This window comes from Phyllostomus discolor, chromosome 12 (assembly GCF_004126475.2).
Source record: "Phyllostomus discolor isolate MPI-MPIP mPhyDis1 chromosome 12, mPhyDis1.pri.v3, whole genome shotgun sequence".
Lineage (NCBI taxonomy): Eukaryota > Metazoa > Chordata > Mammalia > Chiroptera > Phyllostomidae > Phyllostomus > Phyllostomus discolor.
Genome location: NC_040914.2, coordinates 4,251,549 through 4,267,083, shown reverse-complemented (window position 1 = coordinate 4,267,083; position 15,535 = coordinate 4,251,549). Strand labels below are relative to the sequence as shown.

At 55.4% G+C, this 15,535-nt stretch overlaps 1 protein-coding gene across 1 annotated transcript; it reads right to left on the bottom strand.

Moving 5' to 3' along the window:
• Positions 1-12,101: 12,101 nt before the first annotated feature.
• Positions 12,102-14,751, bottom strand: CEBPA (CCAAT enhancer binding protein alpha). The gene has a single exon (XM_028530327.2). The coding sequence runs from the start codon at positions 14,605-14,607 to the stop codon at positions 13,546-13,548; it is 1,062 nt and encodes a 353-aa protein (XP_028386128.1). The 5' UTR covers positions 14,608-14,751; the 3' UTR covers positions 12,102-13,545.
• Between the last annotated feature and the right edge of the window lie 784 nt (positions 14,752-15,535).

Here is a 15,535-nt window from a genome sequence, read left to right as displayed (position 1 = left end):
CCATTGGCTTCCCACAGCAGTTAGAAAATGTAAAGTGTGCATTTCTTCCTCTTACAGGGAGGGTGACTGCATCATCTATTGAACCAGAAGGGACACTTTCTGTGAGTCAAAGGGGACGCGATGAACAGTTACTCTGAAACAGTGGAAGTAAACCAGGACCATCCCAAGCAAACTGGGGTGCACGGCTACCTGCAGGGAGCCCTGCTCTGGCCTCACTTTCTGGGCTGCCCCCTCATCCGGCCACACCGGCCCCCCACTGGAACCTCGCTCCGTCTGTCTTTCTACCTGGAGAAATCCTCTGAGCGCCTGGATCTTTCTTGCCACTCTCCTTTCCACTGAACACTGCCTCCCTGGGGCTTTCCCTACCTCCCCCGCCCCCACCAGGCCACCTCTGCTCTTTCCTTTCCCTCCTCCCTCGCACTCAATTCTGTGCCTCAGCCCCCAGTTCGGAGGCAGGTGGGGAGTGAGCCCACACGGTCCGGTCCGGGAGCACGATTCTCAAGCATCTGTCACCTCTCAGTAAATACGTGTGTCCCCAGCTCTCCTCTCCCAAGTGAAAGTCATGGGAGGCAAACTTCAGCTCCGGGGGCGGGGGGGGGGTAGGTGAGAGGCAGAGGGGAGGGAGGAAACAGGGTGGGTGGCAGGCAAGCTGAGTCGAGTCGGGATTCTTCCCAGCCCTGAATGACAGACACACAGCGCCGGGCCCACGGGGTCCACCTGGAAACCAGATGCACTTTGACCTCAGTAGCTGGGGACACCTCTTTTAGGAAGGATCAGGAGACTGACAGTGACTGTGGACTGGGAAGCAGCCCCCACCCCCACCCCCGGGCACCCCTGGCAGACACATGCACAGCACAGATTGTGCGGGCAGACAGAAGACACCAGCTATGTTTACAATTCTCCTAATTGCCTCTGTCCTCTCTGATACTGGGGCTCTATAAAACCGTCACAGCCGTGGCTGTCATTTGGCTCTGGTTCGCTGTGCATGCACGCGGGTGTTTGTTTGCAGAATGCAGCCGGTGGCTGGCCTTTGTGTGGGCTCTGACCCGCCCCCAGGAGGGGCTGGTCCCCCTCCAGGAATCTCAGACAGATTTGCTTCTCCAGATTCTTTAAAGCAAAAAAAACCCCTGCATATTGGTGATCACTCAGAATCTTGGCAGAAAACTGAATTCAGCCCTGGTGTGTCCAGTGAAGGGACATTAGCAAAGGGACTATCTGTGGGGTGTGACCATGGCTGAGGGATGAGGAGGCCCTGACAGCAGCGGTTGCCACCGCCACAGGCTCCAGGGGTGAGGTGAACATCAGTGCTGCCGGAGCCCTGGGAGGGCTGGGTACATGGAGGGCAGAGGACAAGCCACCTGCCAGCGGTTGTAGTGTCGGGGACGCGCAGATGGGACACTGAAGCAGGCAGAGAGCAGAGACAAAATACTCCAACCCTTGTCTTCCTCACCCCTCTGACTGCCTGCTGGCGCCTGCCATTAGCCAAAGCCAACAGGAAGCCAGGTGTGTGGGAGGCGCTCAGTGCGCCCCACAGGGCCCGGCTCTCAGGGCAGGGCCGCCCGGTGGACTGGACATGAGTGCAAACAAAGCATAGCCAGCATGGCTGGGTAAGGCATTCTGGGCTGATTCTATGGCCAAGTTTGGTGGAAACGCTTCTTCTCCTATCCCCTAAGTCTCTCTTGAACCAGTCCACCTCTGTGCCACCCAGGGTCGCCCACCGCGACACACCTCCACTCTCCAGTGCACTCCACGGCTCCTTTTGCTTCTGGCACATTGACCAAAGTCTGAACCGCTGCTTGTGCAAGTGTGACAGTGTGACCCAGCTGACCCCTGGCCTCACCTCTCACCCTCCACCCTTGCCCCCCACTCGGCTCCACGCTCTGTGGGCACACTGGACAGTTTTCAGGATTCAGAACATCATGTTTCTTCCTGCTGCTGAGTTTTGTATATGCTGTTCCCTCTGCCCGGTTCTCTTAGCCCGACCCCCAACTATTTATAATTAAATCCCTCTAATTGTTCAGATCTCAGCTTAAAAATCACATTCTTAAGAACAGCTTCCCTGAGCCCACAAAGCAGGCAAAGGCTCCTTCTCATCACCCCTGGTTTCTTTACTTCACCATATGTGTCACACCTGTAATCAATGAATGGATAGAGCAACGCTCTGTGTATCATCTGTCTCCCTAGAAAGACAGTGATCACCACGAGAGCCTGCTCTGTCTGTCTGGTTTGCTGTTCTGCCCAGCACAGAGCCTGGCACATAGTAGGTGCCCCCAAAACACTTGTTGAGTGACTGAAGAAAGAACTTCCAGCTTCCAGTAACAGCATGCTAAATTATCTGGGCCTATCTTTGCACTGAAAGCAACTAAAAATGCTGAATAAATTAAATATATACAGCACTAAAGACATGGCAGTATAAAAGGAAACTGACAGGCCAAAATTGAGAAGAAAGACATCTAGACAGGTAAGGAAGAGTAGAAGCCACATTTTTTGATCTCCAAAAATTTGAATTTTGCTTTGGCAGCCTGATGGAATGAGAGAGACAGAACTCCCAGGGCTCACACAGGTGAGGCCATATCATAAGGCATCATCCCACACTGGTGTGGAACTCCAAAAGGCCATACCCACAGGACGAAGGTGAACCAGAAGAACAGCTCTCACATGACCTTGCAATCTAAGTCTCATCTACTGGGTGGGCTAGGGGACCTTCAGCCTTAAGGTTGATGAAGATGACCCTGGACTAGCAGGGTTCCTCTCTGTTTAGCAGGAGAAAAAAGTGCTCCCTAGTGAAAGGTATCTTTGTCCTAAATCTAAGATTTTTCTTTCAAACGATATTTCTAAAAACAATGAGCAGCACATAGTCAAAGGCGATCAGACACACAAGAAAATAAGACACTGTGAGTTAAAACAAGGATAATCAACAGGAAACAGAAATAGACCCTTAAGAATTAAAATTGTTGCCTAGAAAAGAACTGTGCACATGGTGCTTAAAGAAATGGCGTGATTAAAGATCACTGTAGGGAATGGGAATCTATACAGAGTGACTCTGTAGATTTGAAAAAAGGATCAAGTTGAATCTCTAGAGACAAAAACTATAATAACCAAAGTCAAGAACACAATGGACAGGTTTAACTGCAGCGTAAACACAACTGAGAAGAAAATCGGGAAATCCGAAAAGGAGTCGGAAGAAAGGATCTCAATGCAGCACAGACAGACAAGAAGGAAACATGGAAGGGATGGTGTGAGATGAAGAGGAGCCAAGGTCCAACACATGTTCACATTGTCCCTGAGGGAGAGGACAGAGGGAGCGGGCAGAGGCAATGTTTTACAGATTAACATGGAAGAATTTTCTGAACCCAGCGACTGACTGACTGAAGGCACACACAAAACCATTCAGTGGTAAGTTGTCCTTTGGTGACAGAGCTCCATGTTTTGGACAACCTGGACCCAGTCTGCTATTGGCCAAGGGCCATGATGCTGTACAATACCAAATTCAGTGTAGCAAAGGACACACACAAAAAGGTGGAAAATCACCCCTGTCATCTTAGGAGCCATTTGGGCAGCCCTGAGATGACCAGAGCTGTATTTTCCTGTTCCTTCTTCCCTTCCACAGGCTTTAATGACCTGTCACTGGGAGAGCAGAACGTCCTTCTCCAGGGTCCCTCCACAGTCACCTGGGGTGCAGGGGCATGGCTGGGTGGAGTGAAAAATCACCCCTCCCACCCTGACGCAGTACTAACAGGACATCCTCCTCCTACACACTCTGCCCCTTCTCTTCTCTGACTCGGGTCTGCCTGTGACTGGGCTCTGGTCTGGGCTCTTAGGAGTGGAGGCTTGGTGGAGACTTACTGACCGGCTAGCTGATGTGGTCTGGTTATGGCTGGGGTGGAGGGTGTGAAAGAGGAGTATCCTTCTGCCATAACTGGAGAAGGCTTGATGATGCCAGCACCACTCTAGGGTCCTCCAACCCTAGGCCTCAATATGGGCCAAGGAGCTCTAATGTCCCTCATTGTCTAGCCTGCTAGCATCATCTACAGCTTGGATGGCAAGGATCTAGAAGCTGAACTCCAGAGACAGCAGGGGACTCATCCAACCCTCGGTTCTGTAGCCACTTGGCTCCCAACCCTGAGCTCTCTTGGGCGGGAGAGTGACCTGACTGGCAGGTGGGTAGTTTGTTTCTGACTCATACTCCCCTCTTGGCTGCCAGGTGACCTTGTCCCAGTCCTCCTTCGTGTGACTCGTCCTGGGATCAGGTTCTTGTGGTTGTTCTGTTCTGGAGGGACACCCATTCATCATCTTGCCTCTGGGAGTCCTGGCACACCTTTCAGACATGCTCAAACAGAGAGGCTGCCAAACCTGTGCCTGGTCACACAGCAGGTGTGTGATGAGGTGAGGACATCCATGGTCTCACGCCCCCAGTGGGCGGAAATGCTGGCCCAGCCCTGTGTAATCAATATCGAGCCTGAGCACTGAGAGCAGCTCCAGAGCAGAGCTTCCCGCAGGCCCTGGTCCCATCCTGGCCTTCTGGCATAGGCCGGGTTTCCCCAGCCCCAGCAGCAGGCCCTCTGACCACTGTGCTGAGTGGGTCCCAGTCCCCGTGTCTCGTCTCATGAGAAAAGCAGACAAGGATGGCCACTGCACTTGATCTCCCAGCCCATGATGAATAAAGATAGGGGAGCATGTGGGCCCCCAAACCTGGCTCTGCAATGTCTCTGGTGTGCCATTCCAATTTCTAAAGTTCTCAAAGATGTTCCAAACAACATGCAGTGGATTTAATTTAAAAAATTAAAAACTAAAGTAAATTAGTTAAAGAATTTTGGGTGGAGGTGGGGGAAGGGGAGGGTGTCATGGAATAAAGCCAATAATGAGAGTCTTATGAAAACATGAACATTTCACTCTCCTGTGTGGATTTGGGGGTGGAGAGGGTTCAGATCTTTCACTGGACGCAGAGTGTAGGGGTCCAGGTGCTCATTCTGCCCTGACCCTGGCCTCCTCGCTGGCCCCGGAGGACTCAGCTCCGTGGTGAGCAGCTGGGCCTCTGGTGAGCCTGGGTGCTGTGCAGCGAGTAGAGGACCCAGGCGGGCTGCTCTCCTCTCTCGTGTGGCTCACACACACCCCGGGCAGTGCTGTCCTACATAATTATGTAAAGTGCACATCACTCAAGATGCTCATCTTGCCTCTGACACATTTCGGGCTGAGAGCCATCGTCCCCACCTCCCCTGGTTCAGGGGCCCAGCCCATGACTCACATGCCTCCACGTCTCCCCAGTGAGATTGCTCCTCCAGTGGAGGTCGGTAGGGCCTTGGTTAGTTGGGGAATTGCTCTTGGGAGGACACTTTGCCCCTCTTGGGACTGAAAGCTCCTTCAGCTTCAGGCTCAGAATCAGCCCCAAGTTCCTACTCTCGTGGCACACCCCTACATCTGTGCCTGTGCCCCTCTCCCCTTGGGGGTCATCCACAGCCCAGGCCTGTCCCCTCTCCTTTGTGCTGCTTTGTACCAGCCTGGCTGGCTTGGCTGCGGAGGGGCCAGTGATTTAAGGCCTCCTGGCCCCTCTCTATACCTGCTGCCCTCCCTTGACAAGTGGCATCCAACTGTTTCCTGTGCTTGAGCAGTGTGTGTGTGTCGGGGGGGCAGATGGTGTCCAAGAGCTGCCTTCCTTCCTTGCCTGAGGGGTTTGCTCATTAACTCAAGTAACTCTCGAGGTGGTGTTCCTGGCAGCAAAGGGAAAAGCAGGGTAGCTTTCTGGAGCAATTTCCTATTGGTGACCCTAGCTCTGGGGAAACTCAGCCAAGGCCTCCTCCCACCTGCTTCTGTAGCCCCTCCTTACCCCTCCGGACCCCTAGGAGCTTCCCCAGCTCCAGGATTCCAGTCAGGCCTCCCCATGGGGCCGAGGGCAGCCTCCCTCCTTACGTCCTGGGGTTGAGCTATGTCAGGCAAATGGGAACCAGCTGTTTGACCAAGTACTGAGATGACCCATTGGAGGACAGAGGGGGGTGAGGAGGCAGGAGGTGTTCCCTGGACACATGTAGCATATCCTTTTGCTCTCTTGCCACCAGCAAGGGAAGGGCAGGGCCACCCTACACACCCCCTTTCTCCTGTGACATGGGAGAAAGAGGTTACAGCTTCTCAAACAGAAAGGAGTTACTGGGGAGGCCCTAGGGTTGGGAAAGGAGGAGGTCTCAGGATCTGGGGAGGCTGTCACCCCAATGAGAATGCTTGTCCTCATAGAACAGGAGTCATCACCTAGGATTTGGCACTTGCATCAAGAATCTTTTACTGCAACAAGCACTCAGACACCTGGCTACCTCTGCTGAGAACAGTGGAGGGGGGTTTGACCTCAGCCTTAGCTTTTAAGGTCACTGGCAAGAGGACTCTGCACCCAGGAGGAGCTCATTAAGTGCTTCCTATAGCAAATGAAAGGCATCCTGGTAAAAAAAAATTCCAAGCAATATTAAAATGACTTCTGGAGCTTGATTATTCTGGGTGCTGGATTTTGCCGTAAATTATCCACACAACTGTCTCCTTCCAGGGGAGTTGGCAGGGACCAAGGTGTGGCCACCCCCTCCCACTCTGCCTCCTGCCCCGACACATGGCCACGGCAAATCTCACCAGCTTGAGCCAAGTGTCTCACAAGCTTTGCTAGTTCACCTTTCCCAACAACTTGATGACATATACTAGTTTTGCATACCTTTTGCATAAAAGGAAATGGAAGCTTGGAGAAATGAAGAAACTTGGTGAGGGCCACAGAATTAGTAAGAGGCACAGCCAGGAGTCAGCTGGTACCAAGCTACATGGCTCTTGGGAGGAGGGCCATCCTGATCGTGGCGTGGGAGAAAGAAGAAACTTCTGCTTATCACCTGTGAGCAAATTGTCCCCTTACAGAGCCCAGCTCAGTGCACACCTCAAGCATGTCCCACACGAGGGCATCTGGGCTCGATGCATCTGCACAATGCTGAGTGATGGCCTACTCTGTGCCTGGCTCTGCAGGAGAGCAGGAGTGGCCTTTAGCCCACACTCACTGTCACCAGCACCAGGCAAGTGGCACTTGCATTGCTGAATCAGACATAGTCTTAAGTACTGCAGCCACTAGTGACTTCAAATTGTCCTGGGATAAGTCCTTCATCCTGTGGATTCCTGGGTTAAGGCCAATTGAAGTGCTGCCAGGTAGGGCTTATTCCCTATAAATCAGTGGGAATGTGGTCACATGAATTTTTAATATCAGATTAAAATCAAATTAGTGGGAAAATTTAGAACAAATTGCCTTCAAGCACAGTGAATGAGTCTATTTTTAAAATGTTACTGCACCAGGCAAAATAGTGAAGCACACACATTTCCTAACAGCGCAAAGGCAGCGTGTAGGGAGCGATTTGTCATGCTTAGTCATTGTAATTGCTCTACCAAAACTGAAGAATCAAATAAAACGTGTTTGCAAATTGTAAATCATCAAGGGCACTTCGGATGGGTCCTAACCTGATGTGGAAGGTCACAGTGGCTCCCCTGGGGCAGGTGCCCTGTCTCTGACACAGCCTGGCCCCCAGTTTGTAAACAGGGGCTGTGCTGCCACGTCCACCTGGGACCACTGCGCAAAGCGTGAGGGGAAGGCCGCCGTAATCAGGCACGTTTCTTCACCAATGAGAGCCATGAGGGCCAGTGGCCGCTTGGGAAGGAGAGGCTTTCTCTCTGGTGAAGGATTGTCTGCCACTTGCCAAGGAGCAGAAATATCTTCAGATCCAGAGGGCTTCAGATGGGCCATGATGGTTCCACTCAAGACCTGTCTCAGTCACTGGGTAACACGTCCTGGTCCTAGGCCACACTTGGCCACTGTCGTTCCCACTCGTGGGCCATAGTCCCTCAGTAAAGGCTTTGTCACTCATCCTGGAGAGACACAGAGGCCTAAGAGACTTTTATTGCAGAAACACGAGGTCCCAGCTGCTTGCTCCAGCAGCTTTGGGGGGCACTGCACTGCCTATCCTCGAAATCCTGCCTCCTTCCTGTACACTGTCCCTCAGAGCATGACCATCTCATGTGGCCTGGATAGGCCCTGCTTCTGGTGGTAAAAAAAAAAATCTCACAGAGGATTATCTAACACCAGATGGCTTACCTTTCTTAGGATTCTTGCATTAAAAAATTAAATTCATAGATGCCACAACTCATGCAGAATGAGCCTTATTTCAAGTGCCCTTGTGTTGCCTTCCACAATGGTGTGCCTGGTCCCTCATGCCCCTGCTTAGTGCACCTCAGGCCAACCCAACAAACCTTTGAACGATGAGGAGAGAGTGAGGATGTTTTTCAAAGGAGGAGAGAGATGAGTTGCACAGTGATCCATGCATTCACACACGTGTTGGAGGCCTGCCGTGGGCCAGACGCTGAACATCCACTGGGGCCAAGTTCAGCAGGAGGCCAAGACAAGCAGGGTCCCAGGTGAGCTTATGTGATTCAGTTCCAGGAGCTCACAGTGACCTTGGGGAGAGCAGTTTCCAGGAGGCCGAGGGTGAGGGTGAAGAGGGGACAAGGAGACAGGGAAGGCAGAAGGTAAAAAAATGGCTCTCTGGTTACATAAGAATCACAAAGGATATTTTTAAAACAAGCCAATTCCCATCCCAACTTGTTGAATATGAGAAAACTACATCTTTAAGTCCATCTCGGGTGGGCCTCCAGACCACAGTCTGAAAAATGGGGCTGTAGAGGAGTCTGGCTTGTCAGCTCTGCCTAGAACAGCAGAAGATTCTTTTCCCATGGTCCTCACTGAGCCCTTTCTGGGCCCCTCAAGGCAGCCAGGGAGTGTGGACTCCTGTGCCCTGCTTCTCTAGCAATCTTTCCGGCTTCTGAGAGCGCATTGGTCTTGCTGCAAGTGCCCACCACTCTGTAACCTAATGGGGGACCTCTGGGTGCGGGTCCCATGGGGTCCCAATACCATCTGCTGTTCTCAGGTATGGCTTGGGCAGAGCAAATGAAGAGAAAAGGCATCTGTGGAAGCTATCACCCAGGGAGCCTTGTTCCTAGTGGGTGGGGCAAGAAGGCCAGAAAAATAATAAATAAAAACAAAAGTGAAGGGAAGCAAAGCTCTTGGGTGCCAGAATGGGGCTGGCCAAGGCTGTGGCTGCCTGAGTAATGGGTTCCACATTTGTTTGGCTCTGTCTGCAGCGACCAGGATCCAGGATGCACAGAGGGCTTTGCAGGGGCTGGAGGGGAAAGCCCTGCTGAGGCCAGACCTAGGCAGACCCTTGCGATGACCCCATCCCCAATCCCCCAGGCAGGTCACAAGGCAGCCAGCTCATGCCCCAGCACCCCTGCCTCCTCCCTGCCCCCGCCCGAGGCTCCTGGGTCCCTGCCGGCCTGCACAGATTGTTCGTGTTATTAATGCCGATTTCCCAGAGATTCCATCTGGCTTTTTAATTGCTCTGGGATGGGGTTAAGATGCTTTGATAGTGAATCGGTATCTTTCCTATGTCTGCTTACGTCAAATGCTCCATCCACAGAGAGGGGTATGGGTGGGGGGGAGAAATGGGGATGTCCAGAGATGGGAGAGAGTACAAGTCTTTTACAGAGTCAAGGAAGATCTTCCAAAGGTGCTGGTGGTTTAGTTTAATTTAAATAAAAGAAAATAAGAGAAAAGCCTACCTCTACCCATCAGCATAAAAAAACAGCTGAATGGGATATCCTGTCTGTCCGGCAAGGACTCTACCCTGTGTCTTCGGAAGGCCTGTGGGTGCCTGGAAGGAGGCCTCTGGGTTTCTGCCCCCTCTTGGCCTGCAGCAGGAGAAACCTCCCTTTCCCTCTCCCCACTGTCCTGTCTCCTCCCATGAAATCAGTTGCTCGAGGAGGAGGCCTGGCAGGTTCCTGCCTGGAAAGGAGGGGGCGGGAGACCTGGGAGGGGCAGACACTCCTCACCAGTCCCAATGGCTCATCACAGGTGTCAGGGCCCCACCCCACATTCACAGATTCCCAGGAGATCCAAAAGATAAGGGTGACATTCGTGACAACGCAAAGGAGTGCCTCCCCCTCTCTGTTCTGCCCTTGCTCCTCCCCTGCAGGCTGGTTCCCCTGAACAACACTCTTGGGGGATGCCAAGCTGTGGTGGCCTACCAAGGGGGTGAGGTGCCTGCTACCCTCATGGGAGAGTGCAAGGCAGAGGCATCCAGGCCTGTTGGAGTGGGTCCATGGCTGTAATGGGTCAAAGCTGCTGCCTCCAGGAAGCCTTCCCCGGTGGCCTCTCTTCACACTTTGAGTTTCCTTTTATTGCAATTATCACTCTTAAGACACATCTGGATGTCACAAGGCTGTGAGACCCCCAAGAGTAAGACCCGACCGAGTCTTCTTGTTTCCAGTGGAATGCCCCATCCTAGGCACAGACCCCGGTATCCAGTAGGCAACCAGTAAATACTTGGGGTGTGTTTGGTGCCAGGCTCTTGGAGTAGTTCTTCATAAAGGCTGAAGTCAAGAGGGGAACTGTGGGGGGCCCTGCAGGAAGCAGTGGGTGGCAAAGAGTGGCTCTCCCCGGGGGGCCTTTCTGGCTGGCACGGAGCATAGTTGCGCAGGTTCACCCCATGCTGCCCCCTCCCCCGGCAGGCTGCTGTATCTATCGGGGGCCATGCAGGGGCCTCCCAACCCCATCCCTTTCCAGGGGCTGGCTGTGGTTGGATCCCTCTTGCCCCCAACAAAACCTGCCCTGGACCTCAGGATCTGCAGTGGGAGTGGTGTCCTTTCATGAGCTGACAGCTTTGATAGAGGAAATCCCTGGAGATGGGACAGTGGGAGGGGAGGGGGGCACTGAGCTCAGGGGGGTGCCCCTCCCCCATTCATCCTGGGATCTGTTCTGGGGGCAAAGGGGGAAGCCAAGGCTTGGCCCCCTCAAACAAGAAAAACTGGAATTAGCACTGAACTCAGAGAGGGTTTGCTGGGGCCTAGCAAGCTGGGGCCTGCCCCAGGCCTCTAGGCAGGCGGCGGGGCTCTGCCTCCTTGGTTCCCAGGCAGCAGGGCAGGCTGCCGCCTCCTCACTGGGCTCGTGGCTTTTCCTCTGCCAAGGGCGGCCATGGGTGAGGAGGCGGCAAGACACAAGACAGAAAGGGGGGAGCAGGAAGGGGGCAGGTCACCCCCATTAACCTCACAGTCAGGTAAAGCTAAAGCTTTCAGAGTTTAAGAAGAATGTGTAATTTCTTGAAACCGTCCCAGCCCACATTGGCATACACTATAAGCTGCTCAAGTGAACACTCTCAGAGTGAAAACAGAAGGTAAAAATTGTTTTGCCTTTTGCCCTCAGAAAGAGTAAACTCAGAAGACCCTGCCAGCCTCCTGCGTGACTTCCTCCAAGGCCCTGTTATTTCAGGCCTGAAGGTATACCCTCCCTTGGTTGGTTTTCATTGCTGCTAAGAGGGTACCTGATGCCTGTCCTCACAGGGCAGTCGTCCAAGTCGGGGCTCATTGCAGGACGGACACAGTGGGCAGCGTGGATGTTGGGGTTGGCTCATTGCCGGGTCAGACACCCACTGCAGGCCTGCTGTGGGCCCCCTTTCTGGGTGGTCTGGGGCAGGGAAGATGTGGTAAGCCGGTGGAGGGGTGCTCAGTCCGTAGGCTGCCCTTTGGGGCCCTGCTGGGGTAGCCTGCAGCCACACGGCCCAGAGCAAGGGGAAGGGGTGGAGGGTCCTACATCTTGAGGCCTCTCCCTGCCTGCCCAGGAGCAAAGGCAGGTGTGGGAGAGACTGTTCCACAGCTGGAGCTGTGAGTGGCCAAAGGGCCCCTGGAGCCTGGACAAGTCCTGCCCAAGTCCCAAAGAGGCTGTGGCAACCTCAGGCAGGGTGCTCCTTCTCTGTGTCCCTCTTCTCCCAGAGGGCCAGTGAGAGGCCACAGCACGGTCCCACAACCCCTGACCTCCAGAAGTCTCCAGCCAGGAGACTCTCCTCAGGCTTTGGCATTCTCAGCTTGGAGCCTTGTCTTCCTTCTGTCCCGCATTTGCCTTGCTTGGGAGAAGTCACCCTTCTACTGTAAAGAGGGGCTCAAGATGGGTGGAGAGTGAGTAAAAGTCAGGCTCTCAGCCAGAAAATACGCTGTGATTATTTACAAATGTGACCTGGCCCACAGAAAACCGTGGAAGTAGTTTTTTTTTTGTTTTAAAAAGACACCAGCATTTACTTTGATACATTTATATTATAGATATAATACATAAAACATCTAACATGAAACTCTTATGTTCTCCCCAAAAGAAGAGAACCGAGCCGTCCTTCCCGGTCCCAAGCCCAGCGATCTGAGTGTGCTGGCTAGAGGCGCCTCCCTCCCAGACCCGAGCCAGGGCCTCTGTGGGGGACAAGCCTGCGGGCAGCCTGGGGCAGGAGCAGACCGAGGCCCACAGCTACCCCAAGGGAAAGCCGAGGGGAAAGGGGAAGCCCATCTCGCCTCTTTGGTTCCCCTGGGAGCAAAAGCAATCCCAAAACCAAAAGGAAAGAGAGCCGCAGACCCTCCCTGCAGCTGCTGACGAAGAGTCTCATTTTGGCAAGTATCTGAGCAAAACCAAAACAAAACAAAAACCAAAGAAAATGGTGGTTTAGCATAGACATGCACATTCACATTGCACAAGGCACCACTGGGACACAGAGAGGCCAGATACAAATGTTGATATCGGCTGATAAAGCAAAATATTTGGAAAGCTTCTCATAACTCGGGTCCCTCTGGGGTGGACTCACTGTGCTCCACGTTTGTATGGCAATGCTGCCGACTGACAGGACAGACGTGGCTGATGCTCCCAGGGTCCCCTCACCCTGCCTCCAACCCCTGACGGGAACTCTCTGTTCCCAGCTTCCACCAGGCCACCACTCTCGTGAACATATGTCCTTACAGCTAACCCACACCCAGCTTTCTGGTCTGCCTGGGAGTGAGGTCTCTCACTGGTGACGCTGATATCAGAGTTATGCCCTGGAAGCTTAGCCTGGGGTGGGCTGGGAGGTTAGAGGCAAGGAATAAGGGACCCTCTGCCTCTGTGAGCCCCAGGGGAACCTAGGAGAACAACAGTAGGTTCAGAGCCCCAGATCCCTGTGTTTCCTCGCCTCCAAGGACAAGGAGCTGAGGAACAGCTGGGGACTGGCTCTCTGGATCCCTGCTCTCCCTGAACCTTTCTCCTGCACGGGGACTGCACCCCTCCTTCTCTCATGGGGGCCAGCTGCAGCCTTGCAGCCTGGGGAAGGAGGCAGAAACCTTCCAAATAAAATGACAAGGCACATATTTGCTCCCCCTACTTGGTAGGAATCAGAGCTGTGAGTTTGCACTTCCAAGGCACAAAGTTATTCTTTAATACTAAAGTTGCCAGGCTCCCAGCTTGGCCCCATGATGCTTCTCCTCTTTTACAGGAAGAAACTACTGCCTGACCCCTCATCTTGGACGCACCGTGTCCCGCGCAGAAGAAAGCAAGGGGCACGCGCGGCAGGCCAGGCTTTCAGGCGGCATCGGAATCTCCTAGTCTTGGCATGCGCGGCTCTGACAGTCTTGAGATCCGGAGACCCGAAAGCACTCCCTAGGTCCCAGCCTGGGGCCGGCCCAGAGCGGTCTCGCCGCCGCTCCTCAAGAGCAGTTGCCCATGGCCTTGACCAGGGAGCTCTCGGGCAGCTGGCGGAAGATGCCCCGGAGAGTGTCCAGTTCGCGGCTCAGTTGTTCCACCCGCTTGCGCAGGCGGTCATTGTCACTGGTCAGCTCCAGCACCTTCTGCTGCGTCTCCACATTGCGCTGCTTGGCCTTGTCCCGGCTCTTGCGCACCGCGATGTTGTTGCGTTCGCGCCGCACCCTGTACTCGTTGCTATTCTTGTCCACCGACTTCTTGGTTTTGCCCGCGCTGCCGCCACCCGCGCGGAGGTCGGAGTGCGCAGCGGTCAGCCCCTTGAGAGCGCCGCCGGAACCGGGAAGGCCAGCGGCGCTGAGAGCTGGCGCTGGATGCGGGCTGGGCACGGGCGTGGGCGGCGGCGTGGGGTGGCCGGGCTGCAGGTGCATGGTGGTCTGGCCGCAGTGCGCGATCTGGAACTGCAGGTGCGGGGCAGCCAGGTGCGCGGGCGGCGGGTGCGGGTGCGGTGGTGGCGGCGGAGGCGGCTGGTAGGGGAAGAGGCCGGCCAGCGACAGCTGTTTTGCCTCGTCCTCCTCGCGCGGCTCCTGCTTGATCACTAGCGGCCGCAGCGCTGGCGCCCCGACGCGCTCGTACAGGGGCTCCAGCCTGCCGTCCAGGTAACCGACTCCCGAGCAGCCGTAGCTGGGAGGGGGGCCGTGCGCTCCCCCGGGCATAACAACGCCGCCGGGGCCCACCGGGGCGCCCGGGTAGTCAAAGTCGCTGCCGCCGCCTGCCGAAGGGGCCGCGGCCACCTTGGCCTTCTCCTGCTGCCGACTGTGCTGGAACAGGTCGGCCAGGAACTCGTCGTTGAAGGCTGCCGGGTCGATGTAGGCGCTGATGTCGATGGAGGTCTCGTGTTCACAGATGCCACCCAGTGGCTCCGGGGCGGCAGGTGGGGCGGGGGGCTGTGTAGGGCCAGCGCCCCGGGGAAAGCCGAAGACGGCGCTGCTGGGCGCGTGCTGGGGGCTCTGGAGATGGCTGCTCATCGGGGGCCGCGGCTCCGCCTCGTAGAAGTCGGCCGACTCCATGGAGGAGCTAGAGTCCTCCCGGCATGGCGAGCCTCGGCGGCCTCCAGGTTGCGCGGGGCGCCGCTGCTGCCGCCGCCGCCCACCGGGAGCCCCTACTAGCTTGCGCCCGCGCAGCTCCGGGTCGCGAATGGCCTGGCCCGCGCGGGCCCCGCATTTATACTAGGGTTAGCTGTCGCCCTCTAGTGTCCAGCCGGCGGCGACAGTGAGCGGCGCCTCCTGGGTCTTAGGGCCTGCCTGTAGGAGCAGTCGGCGTGTAAGGCCGGAGCGCACAGGAGGCGGGAGAGCCGGAGACGCAACTCCCACTGGCCCCTGCAACCGGAGCAGAACCGTGACCCGCCCGCGGTGCCCAACCCTCCGCCGAGTTGTCCCCCCCCACAAACACGTGGTCGGTGGTGGGCCCCCCTTCCCCAGCCTCTGCCAGACACCCACTTCCAGCCAACGGCCGGTGAGGCCAGGAGCACTCAGCCGCCGAGCAGAGAGTTGGTGGAGGGCAAGTCTTGGTCTCTGAGCTGCTGTGGCGCCGGCTCACTTTAAAGACCAGAATCAGCCCTGTCCAGGATCGGGGGTTTCTGGAGGGCGGCGACGTGGAGAAAGAGCTGGGGTTGGGGAGGGTGGCAGAGAACCGTTTTGGAGGTACGGCCCATCGTCGCGCCGTGGAGAGGCCCGGAGTGCCCTGATTTTGCGTCTTTATCTGTGGTCTCCAGGCGACCCCACGGCTTCCATGCCCCTTTCCCCAACTCCGCCTCTCACAGTACTTTGGGGTTCCAAGAGCTTTTCAATTCCGGGCACTAGGACCCCGCAGGGAGCGGAGGGAAGGGGAGGCGGCCGCGGCCAGGGAGCTTGGTGGACTCGTCCGGTCCGACCGCCTGGGTTAGAAAACTTTTTCTTTTTAAGTTACTTCTCGCCGGAGAGTTAGGGTTGCTAAGCG

Excerpts from the sequence above, each read along its gene's own strand:
- CEBPA (XM_028530327.2), bottom strand. The coding sequence starts at position 14,607 with ATGGAGTCGGCCGACTTCTACGAGGCGGAGCCGCGGCCCCCGATGAGC.